Source organism: Amblyraja radiata, chromosome 8, assembly GCF_010909765.2.
Source record: "Amblyraja radiata isolate CabotCenter1 chromosome 8, sAmbRad1.1.pri, whole genome shotgun sequence".
In the NCBI taxonomy this organism is placed as follows: domain Eukaryota; kingdom Metazoa; phylum Chordata; class Chondrichthyes; order Rajiformes; family Rajidae; genus Amblyraja; species Amblyraja radiata.
Window position 1 is genome coordinate 51,797,994 of NC_045963.1, and position 26,529 is coordinate 51,824,522.

General features: G+C 46.2%; 1 protein-coding gene across 1 annotated transcript in view; it reads right to left on the reverse strand.

The window, feature by feature from the left end:
• kif26b (kinesin family member 26B) overlaps positions 1-26,529 on the reverse strand; it is a 261,482-nt gene that overhangs the window by 173,827 nt on the left and 61,126 nt on the right. The window contains exon 3 of the mRNA XM_033025886.1: positions 4,728-5,273. Coding sequence (XP_032881777.1) covers positions 4,728-5,273 — 546 coding nt within the window. The remainder of the gene's footprint in view (positions 1-4,727; positions 5,274-26,529) is intronic.

Here is a 26,529-nt window from a genome sequence, read left to right on the forward strand (position 1 = left end):
ATGGCATTTCCATTCTTCCTTACGACAATGAAAGATACCATTCGGCTCATCAATCTGTGCCCGCACGGAGCAATCCCATTTCCACACTCATTTTTCACATTCCCGTCATTTTCAGACCAGGGACAATTATCTACGGCCCTACAACATGCACATCTTTTGGGTTATGGGAGGAAATCAGAGAATCCAGAGGAAACCCATGTGGTCACAGGGGGAACGTGCAAACTCCACACAGACAGCACTGAAGGGCGGGATTCAATCTTGCCAGTTTGGGGCGCCACAGTGCCACCCCAAACATCATTCCCTCGATCATTCTGTATCTTCGCAAGTGAGAAGCATAGTCTCACCTTCACGTACATCAATGGGCAAACAGATTGTAGGCTGATTTACTCCAAAGCAGAGAATCCTTGGCAATGAAGGAAACTAATTATATTTCAGCGCACTCGTCTTTCGGCCTCTGTAGCCAAACCACAATGTTGTTTTCTTGCGGTCAGAATAGCACGTTCGAGTAATTGTGAGAACAAAGTGCGTGGCCTGTAAGCAGTGGTTGAGGATGATTGACTCATGCTCATTGAGTTGGATAAATCAGAGGTAACTGCAATGGGACGGGAAGATTTTGAGCAGAAGGGTACATGCTCGCAAGGTCGTTTCCTAAGGATGCAACTTCAAGAACTGGGGGAAACAAGGAACTGCAGATGCTAGAATCTGGGGAAAAACACAAAGTGCGGGAGGATCTCAGCTGTTCAGGCAGCATCTCTGGAGGACATGGGCAGGTAATGTTTCAGACCTGAATTACACACAGACATTGAGCTCACACAAACTTCACAGCATCTCAAGACTTGTGGCTGCCCAAAGAAGAGTCAATTAATCGGATGGTAGCAGAGAGGGAAGATGAAACTGCAAAGCAGACTTTGCTGGGAGGGCAGACACGACTGGGAGGGCAGACGGAGCCAAGAGGATAGACGTAGCCAGGAGAGCATATGCCACCAGGAGGGCCAATTACCAAATTTCAACTACTGGCTGGAGTCCATTCGTTACAGCGGGGGAGCCAGCCTTTTTCAGGAACCATTCTTCAACACCAGGTTCCCTGTAAATGATTTACAAACCGATAAAGAATTTCCAAAAACCAAACAATGATCATTCGTGTCGTTAAAAGATGGGAGTGCCAACTCACCGTTAATTAATTTTCTTCAGTTCAAGAGTGTGACCTTCTTTCCAATTGTGTGTTTTTCTCCTAATAGGGTTGTCCACTTGTAATGTGGTTCTGAACCTGCCTTTTGTTGTATCGTTGTTAAGGACTGCTTCACATTGCTCAACCCCCATACGGCAATGTGTTCGTTCACGTGTGCTGTCCTGGCAGCACTGTGCTCCAGGGAAACCAGTCTATCATTAGTTTGGAAGGAAGCAGTACCCGGAAGATCACCAACTTGTTTTTCAACACGGATTAACTGACCAATCGGGAATGCTGAAAATCAGGGCAAGGGCAACCATTTTAATTCAAGCCAAACTCTCCAATTGGAAACAAAAATTCATTTGCGAAGGAGGGTCCCGGAGGTTTTTGTCAGTCTCCCTACCTGCTTCCACTACCTGCAACCTCTGGCAACCATCTGCAACCTCCGGGAACCGCACAGAAACCTTGGGTGGGACGCAAAGTCTCCAGAGGTTTCCGTTCAGGTTTCCTAAGTGGGACAGGGGCATAAGTGTGGCCAAGGTTGACCTCTGAATGGGACTTCATTTCCTTTCCAGTGTCAAAGTGGGGCAAAGGACAGAGGGACGGAACTCTCTGATTGGCTTCGGAACTAAAATGCTGGATTGTGTGGATGGGTGGGAATCGATTACCCATCAGGGTGTTTCAGGGTGAAGATTGTTAGAGGTCAGTTGTGATATTGTGGTAAGAGAGACTGAGGAACTGAGGGGCGAAGATGCAGCTTGTTTGACACTGGTCTTCAGTGAGATTGGCTCTGTTGTAGACCTATTGGTCAGGCCATTGCTTCTATGCCACAGTGGAGAAAACCTCTGTTGGAGACAAATTCCTATGAAGCTCGCTAAACACCATATGATTGCAAACAATCAATTTATTTAAGGCCTTCATTGCACACTGGTGGAGTTGGTGCCTCACAGCTCCTGACACTTGGGTTCAACCCTGACCTTCCAACCTATCTATCTGTGTGGAGTTTGCCTATTCTCCCTTGAACACAAGGCACTCCAGTTTCCTCCCTCATCCTAAAGACGTGTGGGTTGGTAGGATTACTAGAAATTGCCCCTAACATGCAGAGGAGTGGTGGAATCTGCGAGAAGTTGATGTAATGAATCCCAATAGTTAGTTGGCCATGAATAGTTCCCTATTAGGTCTAAAGTTTAGGTCCATTTCAAGAGATGTTTGTTGGAGGTCAGTTGTGACATTGTGGCAAGAGGAACTGAGGAATGTGTTGGGGCAAAGATGTACCTTGTTTGACACTGGTCACCAGTGAGAATGGCTCTGTTGTAGACCTATTGGTTAGATCATGGTTACTATGCCACAGTAAAAAAAACTTAAGGTGGAGACAAATTCCTATGAGATGCCTAATTTAAAGATGGCATGTGGTGTGCGTTACTGGAATGTGTGTGTGCTGGCTTGCATGTGCATGTGTTTGTGCAGAGTGCCTATGTACAGAGAGTCATAGAGTTGTACAGCATGGAAACAGGCACTTTGGTCCAACTCATCTATGCCATGCCAACCAAGATATCTATCCAAGCTAATCTCATATGCCTGTGCCTGACACATACCCCTCTAAATCTTTTTGTTCTCTGTACTTGTCCAATGTCCTTTAAAAAATTGTAATTATACCCACCTCGACCACTTCCTCTGGCAGTTCCTTCCACAAACTCCCCACCCCTTGTGAAAAAGTTGCCCCTCAGGTCCCTATAAAACTCACCTTGAACATGCCTCCTTTTTTTACTCTGTCCTGAGAAAGAAAACTGTGACCATTGACATTATCAATGCCCCAATGATTTTATATACCTCAGCTTTCTACACCAGAGGAAAATGCCCCAGTCTATCCAGACTCTTTATAACTCAAGGTCCATAGTCCTGGTGAGATCCGTGTGAATCTTATCCTTTCTGCACATTCTCCAGCTTAATGACATCTTTGCTCATGCTTGGCCACCAGAATGATACATTGCACACAGTGTATGTGCATGTTAGCATGTAACAAGGCATGTGTTTGTATATTCAGGGTATGCACTTGCATGCAGATGAGCACGCGTGTGGTATGTGTACACATGTGTATCTATCATGTGAGTATTGTGTGCAGCACCTGGTATGTGTTGTTCTTATGTGTTCTCAATGTCTGTGTGTAATTCAGATCTGTATTGCTTGTTGTTTAGAAGGAGGGGTGACCTTATTCAAACAGATAAGATCCTGGGGTGCAGGTGGTACTGACAGGGCAGATGTAAATTAAACTAAACGTGGGAGATTCACGCGTAATGGGATATAGTTCCAAGATAAGGGTAATTTAAAACTGAGGTGCGTAGAAATGCCGTCCCTCAGAGGGTGGTGAGTTTTGGGAATTTTCTGGGCCCCATGGTGGTGGAGACCAGATCGTGAAAAATAAGGTGGAGAGAGATAAATATTTTTTTTTAAATTGAGGATTATCAGGAAATAGCAATGAAAAGAAGTTGAGGCCAGCCGTGGTCTTTGTGAATGGATGTGAATTGGATCATAGTGAATGATGGGGGAGGCTAGAAGGGCCAAGTAACCTACTGATGCCCCTATTTATTGTTGTCTTCTTGTGAGAACGTGCACAAGGTTGTGTGTGCGTGTGTGTGTATGCATATGTGTACAGAGTGTAGTGTGTGCAGTGTGTTTGTGTTTGCAAGCAGAGTGCGTGGTGTGCTTGTATTTGTGCAGGGTGTGTTTGCATGCAGAGTTTGTGTGTGTGCATGTGCTTGTCTTTCTGTTTGTGCGTCTGCGCATTTGTGCATATGTGCCTTTCTTTTTTCTGTGTATATTTGTCTGTGTGTGTGTGTATCTGTAGGTATGTGTGTGTGTATATATTTGTGTGCCTATGCATGTTTGTCTGTTTATATCTGTGTGTGTCTGTGTGCATGCTTGTATGTGTGTGTATATATCTGTAGGAATGTGTGTGTGTGTGCATATATTTGTGTCTATGCCATTTGGTTGTTTATGTGTGTGTCTGGCTGTGAGTGCATGTATGAGTGAGTGTGTATGTGTGTGTGCGTGTATGAGTGTGTGTGCGTGAGTGTGTGCATGAGTGTGAGTGAGTGAGAGTGTGAGTGAATGTGTGTGTGAGTGTGTGTGAGTGTGTGAATGTGTGTGTGTGTGTGTGTGTGTGTGTGAGTGTGAGTGTGTGAGTGTGTGTGTGTGAGTGTGAGTGTGAGTGTGTGTGTGAGTGTGTGTGTGTGAGTGTGTGTATGTGTATGTGTGTGTGTGCGTGTGTATGAGTGTGTGTGTATATGAGTGTGAGTGTGTGTGAGTGTGAGTGAGTTTGAGTGAGTGTGTGTGAGTGAGTGTGTGTGAGTGAGTGTGTGTGAGTGTGAGTGAGTGAGTGTGTGTGAGTGTGTGTATGTGTATGTGTGTGTGCGTGTGTATGAGTGTGTGTGTATATGTGAGTGTGTGTGAGTGTGAGTGAGTTTGAGTGAGTGTGTGTGAGTGAGTGTGTGTGTGTGAGTGTGTGTGGTGTGTGTCATCACATGTGTGTTGCACGTGCGTGGGACGTGTGTGCACTCACCGGGTAGGGGTAGAGGGTCACGCCGTTTGACCTGGACACGGACCAGGTTCCCTCCAGGTACTGGTGAGCCTGGATGGCGACAGTGCTGAGGATGTTGCCGTTGCTGGGGCTGGTGGGCATGTGTAGCCCCACCTTGGTGCCGGGGTGAGCGGACATGACGCCCTTCCTCTCCGCCTCTCCGCCGACACCCAGTGAGTTGGGCTTGCCCGGGTGCTTGTTGCTAAGGAAGCCGGCGTAGGTGGTGGTGGAGGCATAGGTGGCGGGGACGAAGGCCCAGTCGCGGAGGGGCGGCAGCGTGCCGACGTTGCGCGAGCCCACCAGCGAGGGGATGTTAGAGAGCGGCGGTGGGGGGGAGCCGGGCGATGGGTCGAACGACTCCAGGGAGGCCGCCTGCTCCAGCGTCTGCACCATCTGAAGGGCCTCCTGCTTCAGCTGGTTCAGGTGGGTGGCACAGATGTCGCACCTGTTGTCCCGCTCGTTCCAGGCCTTGCGGATGGTGTTGGGCACCTGCAGCTTGTCGTGGATCAGTGCTGAGAGTGCCGGGTCCTGCGGGCAGAGACAAGCGGTCGTTACTTCAGCAGACGAGGCCCCCACCTCCCACCAGCACCGCACAGACATCCTCTTTAGACACCAACAATTCTAATGCCAGCATCAGCAATTCCCACTCCCGTCATTCCCTCTTCTCCCCTCTCCCGTCGGGCAGAAGATATGACGATTTGAAAGCACATTCCATCAGATTCAGGAAATAAGTGCTGAAATAATTCAGCGGGTCAGGCAGCATCTCTATAGAACATGAATCGATGTTGTTTTGGGTGGGCACCTTCTTTAGACCTGAACAAGGGTCCTGACCCAAAACGTCATCTATCTATTTTCTCCAGAGATGCTGCCTGACCTGCTGAGTTACTCCAGCACTCTGTGTCTATCTTTGGTATAAACCAGCATCTGCAGTCCCTTCCTATTAGATTCAGGAACAGCTTCTTACTCACTGTAATCAAACTATTTTATGGTCCTGCCATAAGGTAAAGGTGGAGTCCTGATCTCCAAACCTCCTCATTTAGGACTGTTAGTGGCTTCTTCAGATTTCCCAGCAGCTTGGATCGATGCAGCTGGTACAATTAACCAAAGAAGGAGCATTTAGGAAAAGCCCCCTGATTGACATTGAATCTGATTATCAGTCGGTCGGAGCTTCCCCCAAATCATCAACGTGAAACATTGAACCAGAGCTCCCCCCCCCCACAGAATATTATTCAAAAAGGTATTAATTTTTCAATTAGAACACCACACTCACTGAGGGAATTGAATAGATGTGATCATGAAGAGGTTGCCGCGCATAGATAGGGGCTTCGGCTCAAACTGTTTTGTTATTAACTCATGGCACGTGGACATTAATGGCAACGTCAGAAACAAAACAGCAGAAGGTGCTAGAAACACGCAAGCCTGGCGGCATCTGTGGAGAGATAAACTGTCAGGGCTTTAGGTCAGTGACCCTTCTTCAGAACTGGGAAAGAAAGAACTGGCAAGGAAGTGGGGTTTCAGCAGGAGAGGTAGGGGAGGGATGTGGAGAACCATGTCAGCAATGTACAACATGTGTAGGCATTGCCTATCCTAGAACTGTGAGCTCGTTACCAGCCAACAACAATGGAGGATCTGAAGTCATTTATACCCCAGACCCTCTGTAGATGGCAGATTTCCTTCCTTGAAAAAAATTGAGTTCCTCAGCATCCTTGGTGTCTCTTGAACTCATATCTCTGGATCAATGTTCCAGAACACTATTAGCAAATAATTTCACTGTGACTTATCACATGTGACAATAAAGTATTCACAATAAAGTATTCATGCCTTCATTCATGTTATCTCTGCCATCTTCAACAGCAGCTTGTGAAACAGCAGTAGAACTGTGCATGAATGTATCCCAACATTGCAGGAACCCAATTCTAATGTTAGATCAATAACCTGAATCTTAACTCTCCTCCTGCCACCTGAGCACCTTCACCAATTCCTCTCTAATCTAGGCAGCATGCTGGTGAACCTGTGTAGTAAAGAACTGCAGATGCTGGTTTAAATCGAAGGTAAACACAAAATGCAGAAGTAAATCAGCGGGACAGGCAGCATCTCTGGATCAGTCGAAAGAAGGGTCTCGATCTGAAACATCACCCATTCCTTCTCTCCAGAGATGCTGCCTTTCGTGTCTACGCTGGTGAACCTCTTTTGCACTCTCTTCAAAGCTTCCCCATCCTTCCCATAGAGCAGTGCAGGTCTGGTCAGCGATACCCACATTGTGCGAATGGATCGAATTAGAAGGAAGGATAATCTGGGTGCGCGTTGCTTCGTAACTATAGCCTGGAGGTCAGGCACTGTGAGAGACAGGCAATCAGGCCCCGCTGTGAGGGCCTCGTATACTCGGGCAATTACCATCCGGGGAAGCGAGAGCTGGCGGCTGCTTCCTTTATAGTTGCTGTGCCCCTCAGCAGTCCTCTGCCTGCCCCAAGCACCTGGAAACAATTCACTGGCAGGGACTAAATAAGCCTGGACATTAGAAAAATGAGAGGTGATCTTGCTGTAAGACGTAAGGTTCAGAGAGGGATGGGGCAGGCTACACACAGAAAGGGTCTTGTCCTGGTTAGAGAACCAAGACGTCCCCAAAGACGTGAAAAATAGGAGCAGGAGGAGGCAATTCAGCCTTTCCAGTCTGTGCCATCATTCAATGTGATCATACCTTATCTCTATACCATCTTCCAGCTCCCTTCACAAACCTCACCCTTCATGCCTTTTTGAGTCTAAATATATTTATCTTAAATATTGCTCAGTGATTCTGCCTCTCTCACTTTCTGTGGTACAGAATCTCACAAGTCAATAATGATGAATCTCTCCTCGCCTCAGTCCTGAACATCATTAAGACATTGGGAGATACAGCACGGAAACAGGCCCTTTGGTCCATTGAGTCTGCACTGACCACCCACTAACAATAATCCTATGTTAATCCCGTTTATATTCTCCGCCTATTCACATCACCTCCACACTGATTCTACCCCTCGCCCACATACTCGGGGCATCTTACAGCAACATGTCTTTGGGATGTGGGAGAAAGTCAGAGCTTTCGAGGAGAAATTCATGCTGTCACATGGGAGAATGTGCAAACTCCAGATATTGTATCAGAGATCAGGATTGAACCCAGGCAACTGGAGCTGTGAGGCAGAGGCTCTACTAGCTGTGCCACCGTGCCTAATGCCCCTGTCCCACTTAGGAAACCTGAACGGAAACCTCTGGAGACTTTGCGCCCCACCCAAGGTTTCAGTGCGGTTCCCGGAGGTTTTTGTCAGTTTCCCTACCTGCTTCAACTACCTGCAACCTCCGGCAACCACCTGCAACCTCCGGGAATCGCACGGAAACCTTGAGTGGGGCACAAAGTCTCCAGAGGTTTCCGTTCAGGTTTCCTAAGTGGGACAGGGGCATTACTCAACAGCTTGAGAATCTTGACCCGCAGCCAGGGGAAACATCATCACTACACCTAGCCTTTCCAAGCCCTGTCAGTATTTTGTGTCTTTAATGAGATTCTCATCTCAGTTTTCTAAACTCTGGTAAAGACCCAATCACTCCGCACCCCATTACAGGAATCAGTCTGGTGAGCCTTTGCAATCCTAATGACAAGTACACCCTTCCTTAGGTATGAGACGCAATGCTCCAGGGGTGGCTTCACTAAGGCAATGTATACTTGCACCAAGGGACGACCAGATCCAGCGGGCACTGTCTTGGAATATGAACCGAGATGAGGATACATTTATTTTCTCAGAAGGTTGCAAATCTTTGACTTCAAGATGCTGCTGATGACCTTACACAGAATATATGAGACCATAAGAATTAGAAGTAGCAGTCGGCCATTCGGCCCCTCTTGCCTGCTCCATCATTCATTGCTGATTGTTTACCTCAGCGGCATTGCCCGGCACAAACCCCATAGCTCTTGATTCTCATAATACAAAGAAATCCATTGATTTCTGATTAAACAGCCACCTTGTCGGAGCATGTGCAGACCTCTCTGGTGAAAACTTCCAAAGATTCACTATTCATCGATACCATCTCATCTGCGATACCATCGTCAATACCATGGCTGGCGTATCTGATGGTTGTAGACACGCCAGCCAGGGGAAAAACCATCCCTACCAAGACCGCTAATCTCTTTAGTCTTTAGAGATTAATCGTGGAAACAGGTCCTTTGACCCACCGTCCACGCTTACCAGTAAATACCCTGTACACTAGCACTATCCTACACACAAGGGATAATTTACCATTTTAACAAAGGCAAATTACCTACAAACCTGTATGTGTTTGGAATGTGGGAGGAAATTGAAGATCTCGGAGAAAACCCATGGTCATGATCGAACCCGGGTCTCTGGCGTTGTAAGGCAGCAACTCTACTGCTGTGACACTGTGTCACCCCTTCTCATAAGATAAACCCAGATTCCATGTGGGTAGCCTGCAGGGTGGACAGCCTTGTGCAAGAGCCCTGATGGAGGGTAGCTGATAGAACTGGACCAAACGCATTAAAAAGAGAAAGTTGACTGGGGAAACATGTATTGTGGATCACGCACTCAGAGGAAAGGCTCCAGGTGCGGTATTCTAATCCTTCAGCATCGTGCGGAGACCCTGGAAACCTCCAAACTCTATCCTACCATCGGCATCACTTGGGAAGGGGGACCCAGCCACGGTGAAAATAGCGGGACTGGATAGTTTTATTGCTGGAGATGGGGAAGATGATTTCTGATAGTCAATAGCCCTGTCACATGAGAGTCTTAGTGCGACACTCTTCCTATTGCTCATCCCACCCCCCCCCCCCCCCCCCACCACTATCCCCCCACCCTCTCTCTATTGCTCCTGCCTACTTCTCTTGCCCCCTCTCTTTTCTTCTTGTTGGCCTTCAGAGGCCAGTTTCCCTCCCTTTATCTGTCCTCAACCCCTCCCTTTCATCCACCCTCCTTCCCTCTCTCCCGTCACTCTTTCTCATTCTCCCTCCCTTTCTTTCCTACTCATGTTCTTACTATTCCCCACTCTCTCTTCCTGTCCCACTCTCTCCCACACTCCATCCTTTACCCACTTTACCTCCCTCACCCAATCTCCCTCTCTCTCTCACTCTCTTCATCACCTTCACTCTCTTATTTCCCACTGTGCATTCTGTCCCCTCCCTCTTATTTTGGCCTCTACCTTATCCTTGCTCCCTCTCCTAATCCTCTTCCTTCTCCCAATTCTCCCCTCTATTTCTGTGTCGTGTTCTCTTCCAGTCATCTCCTTACGTGCTCTGCACCCTCACTCTCTCTTTCTCGGCCTTGCTCTCTCTTTCTTTCCACCATTCTCTCTCTCTCTCTCTCTTCCCCCTCTCTCTTGCTCTCCACCCCTCTCTCCACCCTCTCTCTCTCCTCTCTCTCTCTCTCTCTCTCTTTCCTTCCCGCCCTCCCACCATTATTTCTTGTGCCACTCTCACAGGCGCTCCCTTGCAAGTGCTGTACTGCAGATAGTTCCGTTGGCTGTGTCTTGAGTGCAGTCTGGCTGTTCTTCAGCGATAAATACCCCCAACATACCCAGAGGAAACCAATGCACCTAAAGTAGCCAGTATTATTAATTATTCAGTGCGGCAGCTCTAATTCTCTGTTAATTATTAAAATGCAAGATCTCTGGATATAATGCTTAATAGCGCCTAAAGAGATATAAATTATGAATGCCAAAATTTGCCCGAAGGACCCTCGACTCATAAGTGACTGCATTCTCCGGCAGACCAGGTTCCAGTTAATCAGGCAGGTTGTCCCACTGGCTCACATGTTGCCTCAGGCAGGGCCTGTTCTGAGCCTCTCCCTGGCCTTCCCCCTCCCACCCCTACCCGCTGCATCTCAACAAGTCTGTCGCTAACATCCAGCATCTGCAAAAGTGACACATTTACCACTGTTAAACTGTTACACTTGTTTGATTTGTAAGCTTTTTAAGAATGAGGAGGAAGCGAGGCCTCAGAAGAGAACCCATTAATAATGAGGAAAGGTGCAGGTAGCGAGGGATGGGGAGACATATTGCAACGCGTCAGGTGTAAGCTGGTCGGCCTGCATGGAATAGTGACATCCAGAAAACAAACGGAGAAAATGCTACAAACAGCACAGCTGCGGAGTAAGAGTTGGAGATTGTGCCTAATTGTATAAAGAGCTGACGTTTACAAAGTGAGAAGACCAGTCTCCTTCATAGACACAACACGTTGAAGTAATTCAGCGGGTCAGGCAGCATCTCTGAAGAAAAGGAATAGCTGATGTTTCAGGTTGAGACCCTTCTTCAGATTGAGAGTCAGGGGCTCTCACCCTCGCAAGATTCTACATCTATTCCATCTGTGTAGTCACCACATCCCCTCTATACCCTTTATTGCTTTCCCTCACAGTGGGAAACGTTGATTCCGCTGTGGGGGTGTTCATGTTAAATCCTTTCGTGTATTGTGTTCTTTTTATTTGAATGGCTGTTTGGTAACCCAAATCTCAATGTACCAATTGGTGCATGTGACAATAAATGTAACTTGAACTTGAACCTGAACCCTTCACTCCTCACCTTGAACCCATATCTACCAATCTTGGGCAGCACTGCTGTCCAGATATTTTCCTTGATGTATACTCTAAGTATACCCTTCGTAATTATGTACCTCCATCAGATCCCCCTCAACCTTCCCTGCTCCAAGAAAAACAAACCTAGACTACCCTGTGCCCACTTGTAATTGAACACTGGGGAGGCATGGGGGAGGGTAAAATAGATTAGTAAGGAAATTGCATGCTAGCACTTAGTGAAGGGGTAGCATGACATTCTGGAAGCTGGCATTGAACCATCAAATATACATCCCCCACTCCCACCTACCCCATCAAACACTGCTTAGGACTGTGAGTGTTTCTAAAAGCCATGCTCAACCTTCACCAGTCAGACATTTCAAGAACTTCACCATAGTTTGGCAAGACTTTGCCAACATTACTTAAACTAGAGAATTCCCCGACTTTGATTCTAGTTGCTCAAAGAAATATCAGAATAATCAGCTGGAGTTGGCTCTCCATCCCGTCAACCTGCTCCATATCTGATCAAGATCATGTTATAAGGTCATAAGGAAGAGTAGTATTATGCCATTCGGCTCATCAAGTCTACTTCGCCATTCAATCAAGGCTGATCTATCTCTCCCTCCTAACCCCATTCTCCTGTCTTCTCCCCATAACCTCTGGCACGTGTATTAATCAAGAATCTATCTATCTCTGCGTTAAAGATATCCACTGACTTGGCCTCTACAGCCTTCTGTGGCAATTAATTCCACAGATTCACCACCCTCTGACTAAAGACATTTCTCCTCATCTCCTTCCTAAAAGAACGTCCTTTAATTCCGAGGCTATGACTTCTAATACTAGACGCTCCCACCAGTGGAAACATCCTCTCCACATCCATGGATCATGGCTGACCTACCACATCCGCACCATTTTCCACCATGGTCGCATTATCCTTTGATTTCCCCAACATTCAGAAATATATTTATCTCTGAACAGATGATGTTTTGGGTCGGGATTCTTCAGACTATGCACGGCTGCAGGGTAAGTTAGGGATTCTAGTACTAATTGTATAAAGAGCTGCCATGGCCAAAGTGAACTGAATAGACTCCTTCACCCTTGCAAGATTATACATCCATTCCAGCTCTTTAGTCACCCTCTAATCTGAAGAAAGGTCCTAACCAGAAAAGTTATCTATCCCTTTTCCTCCACAGATGTTGCCTGACCCATTCCTTCCCCACTTTTCTTTTTACTCAATATTCCAGCATTTGCATTTTCTTGAATAAACTCACTGACTGAGCCAACACAATCTTGTGAGGTCAAGAATTTCAAAGATTCACTAGCTCCAAATGAAAAGCAAAATCCTCCCTCCTACCAAGAACGTGTGGTTTGGTAGTTCAATGGGTTGCCGTAAATTGCCCTAGACTGTCGGTGAGTGGTAGAATCTGGAGGAAGTTAATGAAAATGCGGGGGAAAGGGGTATAAAACATGCAATTAGGTAAGATTAGGGTGAATGGGTGGTTGACAGACTGTGGAGACTTGGTGGGTCAAAGGGTCTGTTTCCATGCTGTGTCTCTCTATGACATTTAGTGTTTGGGTGTGAGCTATGCTGCACCATACCATTGCATTGACACAACTAGTAGGGTCGCTGCCACATACATAGGTCCAGGTACCCGAGTTCAATCCTGATCTTGGGTACTGTCTCCCTGTACGTTCCCCCTGTAACTACGTGGGTTTCCCCGGCATCTCTGGTTTTTTTCCCTGCGTCCCTAAGAAATGCAGGTTGACCACTGTAAATTTCCCCTGGTACAGGAAAGTGGTAGAATCTGGAGAGAGTTTACGGGAATTAAATGAGTGCGCGATCATTGCAAACGAACGCTTGATGCAGGGCTGATGGATGTTGAACATCTCCAGGATGCACTGGAGAGAGTGGAAGTGGAGGAAAGCAGAACTCTCCACCTGGGCTGCGGATCGCTCGCAAAGCTTATCAGGAGAGATAGAATAACAATCATTCCATCGGGGTTGAGTCAGATCAGCAGGAGGGAGAACTTGGTGTCAGGCAAGACAGGGTGCAAATGTCTCCCTGAAGAACATCAGTGCACATCAGATCCCATAAGTGTGTTAATCCCATAACGGCTTGCTCTACCATTATACCCTGGTGATGGTGATGGTGCAAGGGACAGCAGCATGGAGGGAGGGAGGTTGGAGCAGGAGCTGCCACCATTTTACACTGGCTTGTGGGTGGGCAGTTTCTTCACATTAGGGCACTTCAAAGTGACTCGGCTGAATCTTAACTGACAAAGCAGACAGGGACAAGCTGCCGTGGTGATCTGAAGGGATCGCTGTCGGCACCAACTATGCCTGCCTCTATCACTTAAATTTCCACTTGAAGATATCACGTCAATCCGTTCTGTGTTAGACTGAGCCTCAGTAACTTTGGGTGAAGTTTCAGACCTAAGCTGCTGCTCTCAAATTCTAGCCCTTCTGTGATTTTTGCCCCAACTCAAAACCCTATGGGATCACTGTGCTCCTCCTGTGCTCACCTCTTAAACCTGTCTGATTTTAATCACTCCACCATTGACAGCCATGACTTTGGCTGTCGATGTCCGAAGCTCCAAATGCCCTCTCTGTCCTTCATCATGTGATCTCACAGTGGCCTAGTGTCGCGTTTTGTTTGATCCCCCTCCTGTAATGATGGTTTCTGGTTGAGACCCTCTCGAATTCTCTCATTTCAGGTAACCTGCTCTCCCTCGGTCCCCCCTCTCCCTCCTCCTTATCTTCCCAGATCCTCCCACAGGATTAAATCTTCCTTCACCATATCAGGCAATCCAGGCCAGATTTAAAGGGTCAGGGATAAGGTGCCACGTGATCCTAATATGTCCGCTGTCTGCTCCAACTCCACTGGCCAGCACCCCCTCCCCCATACGCACACACATTCCGCTTAACAGGACGATAAGGAGCCTGGTTTACAACCTTCTCCTGTTTACAAGGCAGATATCAAGTCTAATTCAGGTGAGGGACTGTTGTGGGGTTGTGCAAATAATGGGACACCGGCCTCACAATGAGGGACAGGTCAGAGCTTCCATCACTGTAAACAGCTTCTCTGCAGAGAAGGAATGGGGTGACGTATCATGTCGAAACCCTTCGTGAGTTGAGTTACTCCAGCATGTTGTGTCTATCTTCAGCGTAAACTAGCATCTGCAGATCATTCCTACACATTGGCGGAGTTGGCGGCGCGACTCACCCGTTGCAGCGGCCCCTACAGCCTGTCTGTCTTTTTTTTATTTTTTGTCTAGTTAAATGTAGTGTTGGTGTTTTTTTAATACTGGTTTTAAATGTGTATATGTGGGGGGGCAGGGAGGGGGAAACTGTTTAAAATCTCTTCCCTGTCCGTGAGACCCGACCTTTTCCCTGTCGGGTCTCCGTTGTCGTTGGGGCCTAGCACCGTGGAGCGGCCTCCAACCTGAACGACCCGGGGACTCGGGAGACTGCGGAGCTGCGGACTACTCACCATCGTGGGGCTGGCCGGCCTCGGAGCGTGGGGAGCGGTGGTGACTCGCTGCTGCGACTCGACTCCTGGGGCTCGGAGGCTCCAGCAACGCAGCCGCAGGTCCGGTGGACTGGGACATCGGGAGCTCGCGGGTCCGGGGGGAGAGACCGCTTCCCGGAGCTCCCGCAACGCGACTTCTCCAGCCCGTGTCGCGGAGTTGGAACGACCCGGAGCGGGGACGTACATCGCCCGGCACGGCTTCATGGCCGTGGGACATTCCAGCGCCCGCCGGGGGCTCCAACATTGTGACTTTTAGACCGGGAGCGGGGCCGTAAATCGCCCGGCACGGCCTAAAATGGCCGTGGGACTTATCATCGCCCGCCTGGGGCTTGGACATCGGGAGAGAAATGGAGAACAGGGGAGAGAAAAGACTTTGCCTTCCATCACAGTGGGTTCACTGTGATGGATGTTTGTGTGAATTAAATTGTGTGTATGTCTGTAGGACATTGTCTTTGTTTGTATGGCTGTGGAAACGGAATTTCGTTTGAGCCTCACTGAGGCTCAAATGACAATAAATGGTATTGTATTGTATTGTATTGTAAGCAACTTCCCAATGCTGCACTGAGCCAAGTGCATCTGACAATCAGCTGCATCTGAAAAACAGCACTCAGGGGCAGTCTGTCAGACTAGCCACAGTTTGAAACAAAAACATCTTTAAAACGGTGTTCAGAGTCTCACTCGCAATGCATATTGCCCTTGAGCTGACTGTAATGAAGATGAGACAATTGCCCTTCTCATTGTTGTCTGTATGTTTGCAAAGGAGGTCTGGAAAAGGATGCAAAGGTCCTTGTTATGGTTCACCCTGAGTAGCTGCATTGTCAGAGATGTACAGGTTTTCGGATTTATACCGAAAAGTATGAAGTGCTGTTAGTGAAAGACATATTAAGGTCCGTCCAAAACTTGTTGATGTTCCAATACAATGAGATGACCATAAGGAAATGCTGGCGACTGGCACATTCCGGGCTGCAGGACCTTGTGCTGAGGGATGCATTGAATATCAGTGCAAAGGAGAAGTGTGGAGAAGGATTGCAGTCCAATGTCTTGCTGCCACAGTACACTGAGGGGCTGTGTAACAGGAACCCTCCCCTCCAACATACACACACACATGGATCACACACACACACACACACACACACACATGGATCACACACACACACACACACACACACACACACACACACACACACACACACACACACACACACACACACACACACACACAGACACACACACACACACACACACACACACACACACACACACACACACACACACAGCATGACTGAACCCGTATGGCACCAATATCAATGGTGCCTGGTGTCTGGAGAAGGCTGTGGTTGTGAGAGTTGTAGATGCAGCCCAGTCCATCACACAAACCAGCTTCCCCTACACTTCATGCTGCCTCGGGAAAGCAGCCAAGCTGCTGTCTATGTGTATAACTGTGCCACTGACAGCACCGGCAACCGTTAAACATTAAACTTCATCACACACAGTTTCACCACACTGACCAGTCTGATATACAACCTCTCTGATAACTTTTGTACCCAATACAATTAACCTTATCCATCTGTTAGCACGACTGAGCAAACAGGCTTGGTGATAAGACTGATCAACTTGGAAGGGATCCTGGCCAAACCTAGGGTAATTTCAGCATGGATTCTGCAGCTGTGAAATCTATCGGCTGCAAAATCTGGCTATAAAATTGATCAACCTCACAAGAAAAAAAACATAAAAGAAATCACTGAAATATGAAAATATGTTGAGGCTACGCATTCCAGGACTTTAGTTCAAAGACACTAAATTCTAACCCCTCTGTCTTTATAGGTGTGACTGCTGTTTGGTAAGAAGGGTTTGCCATATCCAGTGGACCTTTGCCAGTGTGAGTGCTGTGTACCATTAGTATTGGTTTATTATTGTCACGAGATACGATTAAAAACTTTGTTCTGCAATTTGTACAGTCATGAGTACAATCACAAGTAGCAAAGGTAATGAAGAGAGAAAAATAACCAGAGTGCAGGATATAGTGTTACAGCAGTACAGTGTTGCAGATAGAAAAAGAGAAAGTGCAGAGGTCGTCATGAGGTAGATTGGGAGATCGAGATTACATGTGAGGGCTGTTCAGTGGTCTGACCACAGCGAGGAAGAAACAGTTCCTGAATCTACTCCTGCGTGTTTCCAAGATTTTGTATCTTCAGCCTGACGGGAGAGAAGAGAAGAGGGAATGACAGATGTCTAAGTCCTTGAACATGTTGGCTGCTTACCCGAGGCAGCGTGAAGTGTAGTCGGAGTCGATAGGGTGGAAGCTGGTTTATCTGATGGACTGGGCTACATCCACAACTTGCTCCAGGCACCAGGTATCAACCTTTGCGAGCCTTTTATGTGGAGTATGTATTGCTGGTCGTTCTACTGTCTCTTATTGATCCTAATTATCCTTGATGTGACTGGCTTGCTGGGTCACTTCAGACGGCAGTTAAGAGGCAATCACATCGGTGAGGGTCGGAAGTCACACACAGCTAAGGACCGATTCACTTCCCTTAGGGATATTGGTGAACTATTTTAGACAAACTTTTTCTGCCTATCCAATAGTCCCATGGTCACCATTACTGATTTATTCCTGATTTTTTAACTTAATTAATTAATTGGATTTAAATTCTCCTAATGCGATGGATGGACTAAAAATTATTCAAGCTATGTCACTGCAGTCTCCATTTAGACTCTCACAACCCACACCCCCATCATACTCACAGTGTTCTTGAGTTGTGGAGAGATAGAGCACAGAAACAGGCCCTTCAGCCAACCATCAACCACCCATATAAAACCATAAACATAAACTAAACTTACTTTAATCCCATTTTCTTTTAATTCTCCCAATATTCTTATCAATTTCCACCAGATTCTACACTCATCTAGATGTTTACGGGCAAGTTACAGTGCCCAATAAACTCCCCATGTCTTTTTTACGATATGGGAGAAAACCAGAACGCATAGAGGAAATCCGCGTGGTCACAGGAAGAACAAGCAAATTCCACACAGACAGCATGGGAGGTCAGCATTGAACCCACTCCAGTCCTCCTGGCATGATTCATCATAACATCAACCAAAGGACTGAGTTCAAGATGTGAAGTGTGAATGGTTGTTTGTTAGGTCAAGGCACCACTTGGCATCCATTTGAAGTTAGATGATTCGGAATCAAGGGGAAAGTACTCCACTGGTTAAGGTCAAACCTTGCACAAAGAGAGATGGTTGTAGTTGCTGGAGGTCCCTCATCCCAGGACATCCCCCATGGGTTCCTCAGGACCTTGCTTCCATCCTCAGAACAGAAGTGAGGAGGCTTGTCAATGATTGCAGAATGCTTAATTCCTCAATCTCCTTAACTCCTCAGACAATTTATGTCTTCATCAGTGTTGAGACTAACAAATATAATTTCCTCCCAGCAGCATTCAGGCTTGGGCTGATGTGTGGTAAGTAACACTCAAACAAAAGTATGTGAGAAACATGACCAGTTTTGATAACAGATCTCAACCCATTGATACAGCCTGATCTGCTGAGTGTTTCTGCCATTTTCGGTTTTTATTTCAAATTTCCAGCATCTGTACATTTGATTTTCATGGAGCAATGGAATGGAATTCATTGAGCAATGGAATTGAGCATGCTAGGTAGGGTCCATTACAAAGCAGCCCTTAAATGGCATCCTATCCACTACCCTAGGTGTTCGTTCCTTTTACCACCACCGGACTGTGGGTGCAATGTATCTTGTCGACAAAAGGGACTGCAGTTCCTTGCCGATGTTATGGCACCTCCCAAACATGCAGCCTAGAGTGCTAAGAAGAATACGGTGAATGATATAATGATGTGAGCAACGTGTGAGATCATAAGATCATAAGAGCATAAATGATAGGAGTAGAATAATGCTATTCAGCCCATCAAGTCTAGTCCTCCATTCAATCATGGCTGATCTATCTCTCCCTCCTAACCCCATTCTCCTGCCTTCTCCCCATAATCTCTGACACCAGTACTAATCAAGAATTTATCTATCTCTGCCTTAAATATATCCACTGACTTTGCCTCTGACTGGCAAATAATTCCCAGGTTCACCACCATCTGACTAAAGAAGTTCCTCCTCATCTCCTGAAGGAATTACAGTAAAAGTAACATTAGCAAATTTGCAGATGACACAAAGCTGGGTGGCAGTGTGAACTGGGAAGAGGATGCTATGAGGATGCAGGGTGATTTGGACAGGTTGGATGAGTGGGCAGATGCTTGGCTGATGCAGTATAATGTGGATAAATATGAGGTTATTCACTTTCGTGACAACAACGGAAAGGCAGATTATTATCTGAATGGTGTCAGGTTCGGAAAAGGGGAAGTACAACGAGACCTGGGTATCCTTGTTCATCATCACTGAAAGTAAGCATGCAGGTACAACAGGCAGTGAAGAAACCTAATGCCATGTTAGCCTTCATAACAATAGACAATAGGGGCAGGAGTAGGCCATTCTGCACTTCGAGCCAGCACCGCCATTCAATGTGATCAAGGCTGATCATCCACAATCAGTACCCCGTTCCTGCCTTCTCCCCATATCCCCTGACTCCGCTATTTTTAAGAGCCCTATCTAGCTCTCTCTTGAAAGCATCCAGAGAACCTGCCTCCACCTCCCTCTGAGGCAGAGAATTCCACAGACTCACCACTCTCTGTGAAGAATAGTGCTTCCTCATCTTCGTTCTAAATGGCTTACTCCTTATTCTTAAACTGTGGCCTCTGGTTCTGGACTCCCCCAACATCGGGAACATGTTTCCAGCCTCTAGCGTGTCCAAACCCTTAACAATCTTATCTGTTTCAATGAGATACCCTCTCATCCTTCTAAACTCCATTCTCTCAGCATATGACAGTCCGGCCATCCCGAGAATTAACCTTGTAAACCTACGCTGCACTCCCTCAATAGCAAGAATGTCCTTCCTCAAATTAGGGGACCAAAACTGCACACAATACTCCAGGTGTGGTCTCACTAGGGCTCCTATATTCAATTCCTCTTGTTATAAAAGCCAACATGCCATTTGCTTTCTTCACTGCATGCTGTACCTGCATGCTTACTTTCATAGACTGATGTACAAGGACCCCAGATCCCGTCGTACTTCCCCTGTTCCCAACTTGATCCCCATTTATATAATAATCTGCCTTCCTGTTTTTGCTACCAAAGTGGATAACCTCACATTTATCTGCATTAAGCTTCATCTGCCATGCATCTGCCCACTCCCCTAACCTGTCCAAGTCACCCTGCATTCTCATAGCATCCTCCTCACAGTTCACACTGTTACCCAGCTTGGTGTCATCTGCAAATTTGCTAATGTTACTTTGAATCCCTTCATCCAAATCATTGATGAATATTGTAAATAGCTGCGGTCCCAGCACCGAGCCTTGCGGTACCCCACTAGTCACAGCCTGCCATTCCGAAAGGGACCCGTTAAACCCTACTCTTTGTTTCATGTCTGCCAACCACTTCTCTATCAATGTCAGCACTCTATCCCCAATACCATGTGCACTAATTTTGCCCACTAATCGCCTATGTGGGACCTTATCAAATACTTTCTGAAAGTCCAGGTACACTACATCCACTTGTCCATTTTCCTAGTTACATCTTCAAAAAATTCCAGAAGATTAGTCAAGCATGATTTCCCCTTCATAAATCCATGCTGACTCGGACCGATCCTGTTACTGCTATCCAAATGTTCAGCTATCTCATCTTTTATAATTGACTCCAGCATCTTCCCCACCACCGATGTCAGGTTAACTGGTCTATAATTCCCTGTTTTCTCTCTCCCGCCTTTCTTAAAAAGTGGGATAACATTAGCATAACATAACAAGGGGAGTTGAGTATAGGAGCAAAGAGGTCCTCCTGCAGTTGCACAGGGCTCTGGTGAGACCACACCTGGAGTATTGTGTGCAGTTTTGGTCTCCTAATTTGAGGAAGGATATTCTTGCTATTGAGGGAGTGCAGCGTAGGTTCACAAGGTTAATTGTAAGATTAAACGAGAACTTACCAGTTCGAAGTATGATCGTTATTTTATGAGGAGTACGTTGAGGGAATACGTGAAGAACCCCGCCAGGACGCATGCGTGTCATTCTTCAAAGCAGCAGTGTGAAATCACAGATAATTGTAATGACTGAACATAGTAAGATTAGAGAAGAAATACCAGTTGAGTATATGATCATGGGTGGGAGCGGAGGGCACGTATTCCCTCAACGTACTCCTCATAAAATAATGATCAAACTTCGAACTGGTAAGTTCTCGTTTAATCTTACTATTTTACTTCGGAGTCACGTGAGTGACTACGTGAAGATTTCAAAGCTCTATGATTTCATGCCGTGGAAACGAGTCCATGCATCACATCTGCCTTAATGACTGTAGGAGGAATTGTGTCAACATAATTTAGACATGAATCCGACATTGAAATACATGAAATTTATTGACACAAAATTATAGCCCCTATTTATGGGGTAAATTAAATTACAGAACTTAAAATTGTTTCTGCAAACGTTCCAGGTTTAATGAATGGTTTATGATAAAATAGTTGGAATGTTTTTTCCCCTGACCATCCTGCTGTCTTGAGGATTTGGTCCATTGGTACATCCAGCTGCATAGCTGCCGATGTAGCTGCAGCCCTGGTGGAATGAGATTTAAAAATATTAGTATCCACCCCAGCCTGTATTAGAACCTGTTTCTGCCATCTTGAGATGGTCTGGACCGTCACTCTTTTGTGTGGTTGCTTATGGCTGACTAAAAGTGGCTTCTCATTGCTTCTGATGATTTTCGTGTTCTCCATGTATAACAACAAATGTCTTACTATACAGAGACGATCATCTGTTGGGTAAGACCTAAATTCTATATTGAGGCCTGCTGATCCCTGTCTGTTCTGCTTAACTAATTCATAAATATGAAACGTAATATTTCCAGATGAAGAAGTCATGTTGTCCAGTCTTAATTTATGTAATGACTGTACCCTTTGTGCCGTGACCAAAGCCATTAGCATGACTGTTTTTAATGTCAGTCTATGTAGGGACAGAGCTGTTGCTGGAGACCAATTCCTGAGCATCTTCAGGACAATACTCACATCCCATATTTGGGAGTACCTGGTTCTTGGGGGATTGATATTAAAAATTCCCCTCATAAGTTTTGTTACCAGTGGGTGAGTCCCAACAGAGTGACGCTCTGTTCCTTGCCATAGATAGGTTGATAGGGCACTTCTGGCACAGTTGATGGCACTATAACTGAGCCCCTCATCATAATGGAGGCCTGCCAGGTATTCCAGAACAGACGGGATGTTCATTTCTCTGTAGGTGATGCTGTTTTTGTGACAATACATCTCCCATTTCATGATATAGACCAGATACTGTTTTTTGGTGGACTGTCTGTGGGCCGCCGAAATCATGTTCACTGTTCGGTCCGTCAGTCCCAGCTGTAGTAGTGGTATTTTTAGACTCTACAAATTAATAAATTCAAATAGTTTTGGCATGGGTGGCTATCCCTTGTTACGGGATGAACCAATAAGTCTGGTCTATTCGGGATGGTGATACATGGTTCTAATACCATGTTCAGTATCACTGGGAACCATGGTTGAGTAGGCCAATCGGGTACTACCAAAATACCAGATGCAGAGTCTTGCTGTATTTTCCTTAATACCCGACTGATGAGGCAGAAAGGAGGGAATGCATAAATAAACAATTTCCCCCAATGCAGCGAAAATGCATCTGTCGCCGCTGCCCCAGGGTCTGGTTCCCACAAAACATAGTTTGATAACTGGTGATTAAGCCTGGATGCGAATAGATCGATATCTGGTGTTCCATACCGTGCTGTAATATCAGCAAATACTTTTTTATTCAACATCCATTCGGTGTTTTCATTAAATTTGCGTGACCTGGTGTCTGCCACTAAATTTAGTTTACCTGGTAGGTAAGTAGCTGATATCCAAATATCTCTCTGGATACACCACTGCCAAATTGTATTAGCCAGATTGTCACATGATGTCGATTTGTTTCCACCCATGTGGTTGATATATGCTACCACGGTGGTATTGTCAATCTGTAGTCTAACATGCTGGTGATATGACCCAGTACAATATGACTTTAGGCCATAGAATGCACCCAGCATTTCCAGGTAGTTTATGCCCAGTGTTAGTAATAATGATGCCTCCTGAGCAGTCCATCTACCTCCACAGCTGGAGATGGAATTGGTGGCACCCCAACCAAGTGCACTGGCATCAGTTTGTAGCACCATAGAAGGGTTGCTGATAATGATTGGATTGAAACAAAGCCAAATGTTATCTATCCACCATTTTAGTTTCGTTATAGCTTTGATTGGTAGCTTCATTGGTCTGTCAAAATGACCAGCATTAATTTTGAGTGCTTGTATTTTTGCTCTCTGTAAATTTTGGTAATGTAAAGGTCCGAATTGTGTGGCTGGAAAAGCAGCCACCATTTTGCCAATTACTTTTGCTACCAATCTGATGGACGGTTTACTGATGTCAATTAGGTTATTGCAAGCCTCTATTAAGTCTATAGCCTTTCCCTTTGGCAAAGTCTATAGTGAACATGTGAACTGAGTCAATGGTGAACCACAAATAGTCCATAGTAGTGGAAGGCGTTAATTTAGATTTAACTGGATGGATAATAAACCCCAGTTTTTCAAATAACTGTTTTGTGGCTGTTACAGTTTGTTTGGCCAATTCCAAAGTTTTGCCCACAATAAGTATGTCATCTAGATATGCCATGACCATGTGTTTTCGTTTCCGTAGAAACGCTAGGGCTGGTTTCAAATTTTTGTGAACAGCCTGGGGGCTGATGTTAACCCATTTGGCAGCGCTCTATACTATCAGAGCTGTCCCATCCAGTTGAATTTTAAGTAACATACTTAAGTATAGAAGTTGGGATGTAATGTTAAAATTGTACAAGGCATTGGTGAGGCCAATTCTGGAGTATGGTGTACAATTTTGGTCGCCTAATTATAGGAAGGATGTCAACAAAATAGAGAGAGTACAGAGGAGATTTACTAGAATGTTGCCTGGGTTTCAGCAACTAAGTTACAGAGAAAGGTTGAACAAGTTAGGGCTTTATTCTTTGGAGCGCAGAAGGTTAAGGGGGGACTTGATAGAGGTTTTTAAAATGATGAGAGGGATAGACAGAGTTGACGTGGAAAAGCTTTTCCCACTGAGAGTAGGGAAGATTCAAACAAGGGGACATGACTTGAGAATTAAGGGACTGAAGTTTAGGGGTAACATGAGGGGGAACTTCTTTACTCAGAGAGTGGTAGCTGTGTGGAATGAGCTTCCAGTGAAGGTGGTGGAGGCAGGTTCGTTTTTATCATTTAAAAATAAATTGGATAGTTATATGGATGGGAACGGAATGGAGGGTTATGGTCTGAGCGCAGGTATATGGGACTAGGGGAGATTATGTGTTCGGCACGGACTAGAGGGGTCGAGATGGCCTGTTTCCGTGCTGTAATTGTTATATTATATATTTGTTATAACATCTGTGGTCACCTCTTATAGGCACTGAATAGTAAGCATCTTTTAAATCGATGCTAGTCATGAAGTAACCTTTGGAAATCAATTGTTTTGCAGTAACAAAGGTTTCCATTTTAAAATGAATATATTGTACAAATGTATTCAATTTGGTCAGATCTATGATGATGCGACAACCACCATCTTTTTTGTTTTTGGTAAAGATATTGGACACGAATTCTAGCGGTTCGTGTTGGGATTTTTCAATTACCCCTTTTGCGTAAAGTCGCTCCAGTTCAGCATGCGCTTCTGATTTTTCTTTACCGGAAAGCACGAACATTCGGTTCGTTATATGCTGAACTGGAGGGTTGTACTTGTGTATAAATTCTATGGTATATCCCTGGATACTGCTTAAAATATAAGTGTCGGTAGTTAACATACTCCATGCATCCAGAAAGGAGTGTAATCTCCCCCCAACCTCCATGCTCCCTGCAATTTGTAGGGAACCAGACCCACCTACCTCCATAGTTACCAGTGGCAGGTTTACTTCTTTTTGTAAATCCTTCGTTGATGTTGAGGCGTCGGTGTCTGGGTTTGTGGTTTGGTTGATGTTGGAGGTTTGCGTATCTTCCAAGAAGGCCGGCCTGGGCCATGGCCTAAAAAAGACTCATGTTCGGTGTACCGGACCTTCGAGCTTTCACCAGTCAGTCTTGTTCTACTGGTGGGTGCGTAAGGGTGCTGTCTACGGCCGTAGTGGGTTTTGGATGAAGTCCCTTTTATGAGTCCCAGGGTTTTTGCTTCCTCATCGAGCTCCTTGACTTGCTTCGATAGGTTACCTCCAAATAGTAGAATTGGTGGTTTTACGTTTCCAGGTTTGCACAGACCCGCGAATTTTGGGTTTAAAGTAGGTCGGATGGCACTCTTCCTGATGCTGTTTATTTCATATTGTGTGTTACAAAGCAGTGCCAGTGCATCCTGTTGGTCCTGCGACATGTCCTTCTCATCTACTGTGCGGGTGAAAGCTGTTATCCCCGCTGTTAGGAGCTTTAATACCTTTTGGAGTTTGATATCCATGCCTCTAACTCCTACTCCGATATGTTTCCATATACAATTATTTACAACAGGAACATTCAGGGATATACAGTTACCAGGTGTCTTGCCGTGGTGTCCAATACAGCCTGTTCCTGTAGCTGGTTAAAGGACATATAATCTATACTGGCAGCTAGTTTTTGCTCCAGGTTTTGACCAGTCTGGTCTGGCTGTATGAAGTTGGACACCATGTCCAGTAGATTTTCACGTTCCTGCACCCCCTGCACACTTGATTTTTCTTCTGCAAACCCCTCTTCAGGATCAGCCCAGAACAGACCCCCAGTACTCCCCTCTGACGAGGGAGATGCACTGTGCAGCCCTACAAGAGGTGCTGCTGTGGGTTTTCCATAGAGCCCACAGTGACTAGACTCCATCTCCCGGAGCCTGTCACGTTGGAGCAAATGCTCCACACACCGCTCCATCCGGCTCCAGCGCTCACGGTCGCTGGCCGCCCGCGGCTGCTCAAAGTCGGACTCATCTGAGTCCACGACTTTGTTGGTTTTTTGTTTTGCCTTACCGCCCGGCCGCGGAGTGGATCTGGCCGGTGCGGAGGCGACATCGGGCACAGCTGATCCCATTATAGGTGATTCAAGTGCCGCTGGCCGCTGCTGGCTGCCCGCTACTCCGCGGTCCTCCCCCACCAGCTTTGTCGCAGCCCTCGTTGCTTTCTTCGACTTGTCCATGTTCCCCACCTGTAATCAGTATGGGAAAACACAAAAAGACCGCAGAGTACTCTTACCTGCAGGTTCCGGCTTTTAAACTGCCGCTGCGGGGGAACGTCGTTCCACCCCGCCTGACTGTTTCGCAATGCGTGTAGCGATATGACACGCATGCGTCCTGGCGGGGTTCTTCACGTAGTCACTCACGTGACTCCGAAGTAAAATTCCCGGGTTGGCGGGACTGTCATATGATGAAAGAATGGAGCGCCTGGGCTTGTATTCACTGAGATTTAGAAGGATGAGAGGATTTCTTATAGAAACAAATACAATTATTAAGAGCTTGGACACACTAGATGCAGGAAACATGTTCCCGGTGTTGGAGGAGTCCAGAAACAGGGGCCACAGTTTAAGAGTAAGGGGCAGGCCATTTGGAACTGAGATGAGGAAAAACATTTTCACACAGAGAGTTGC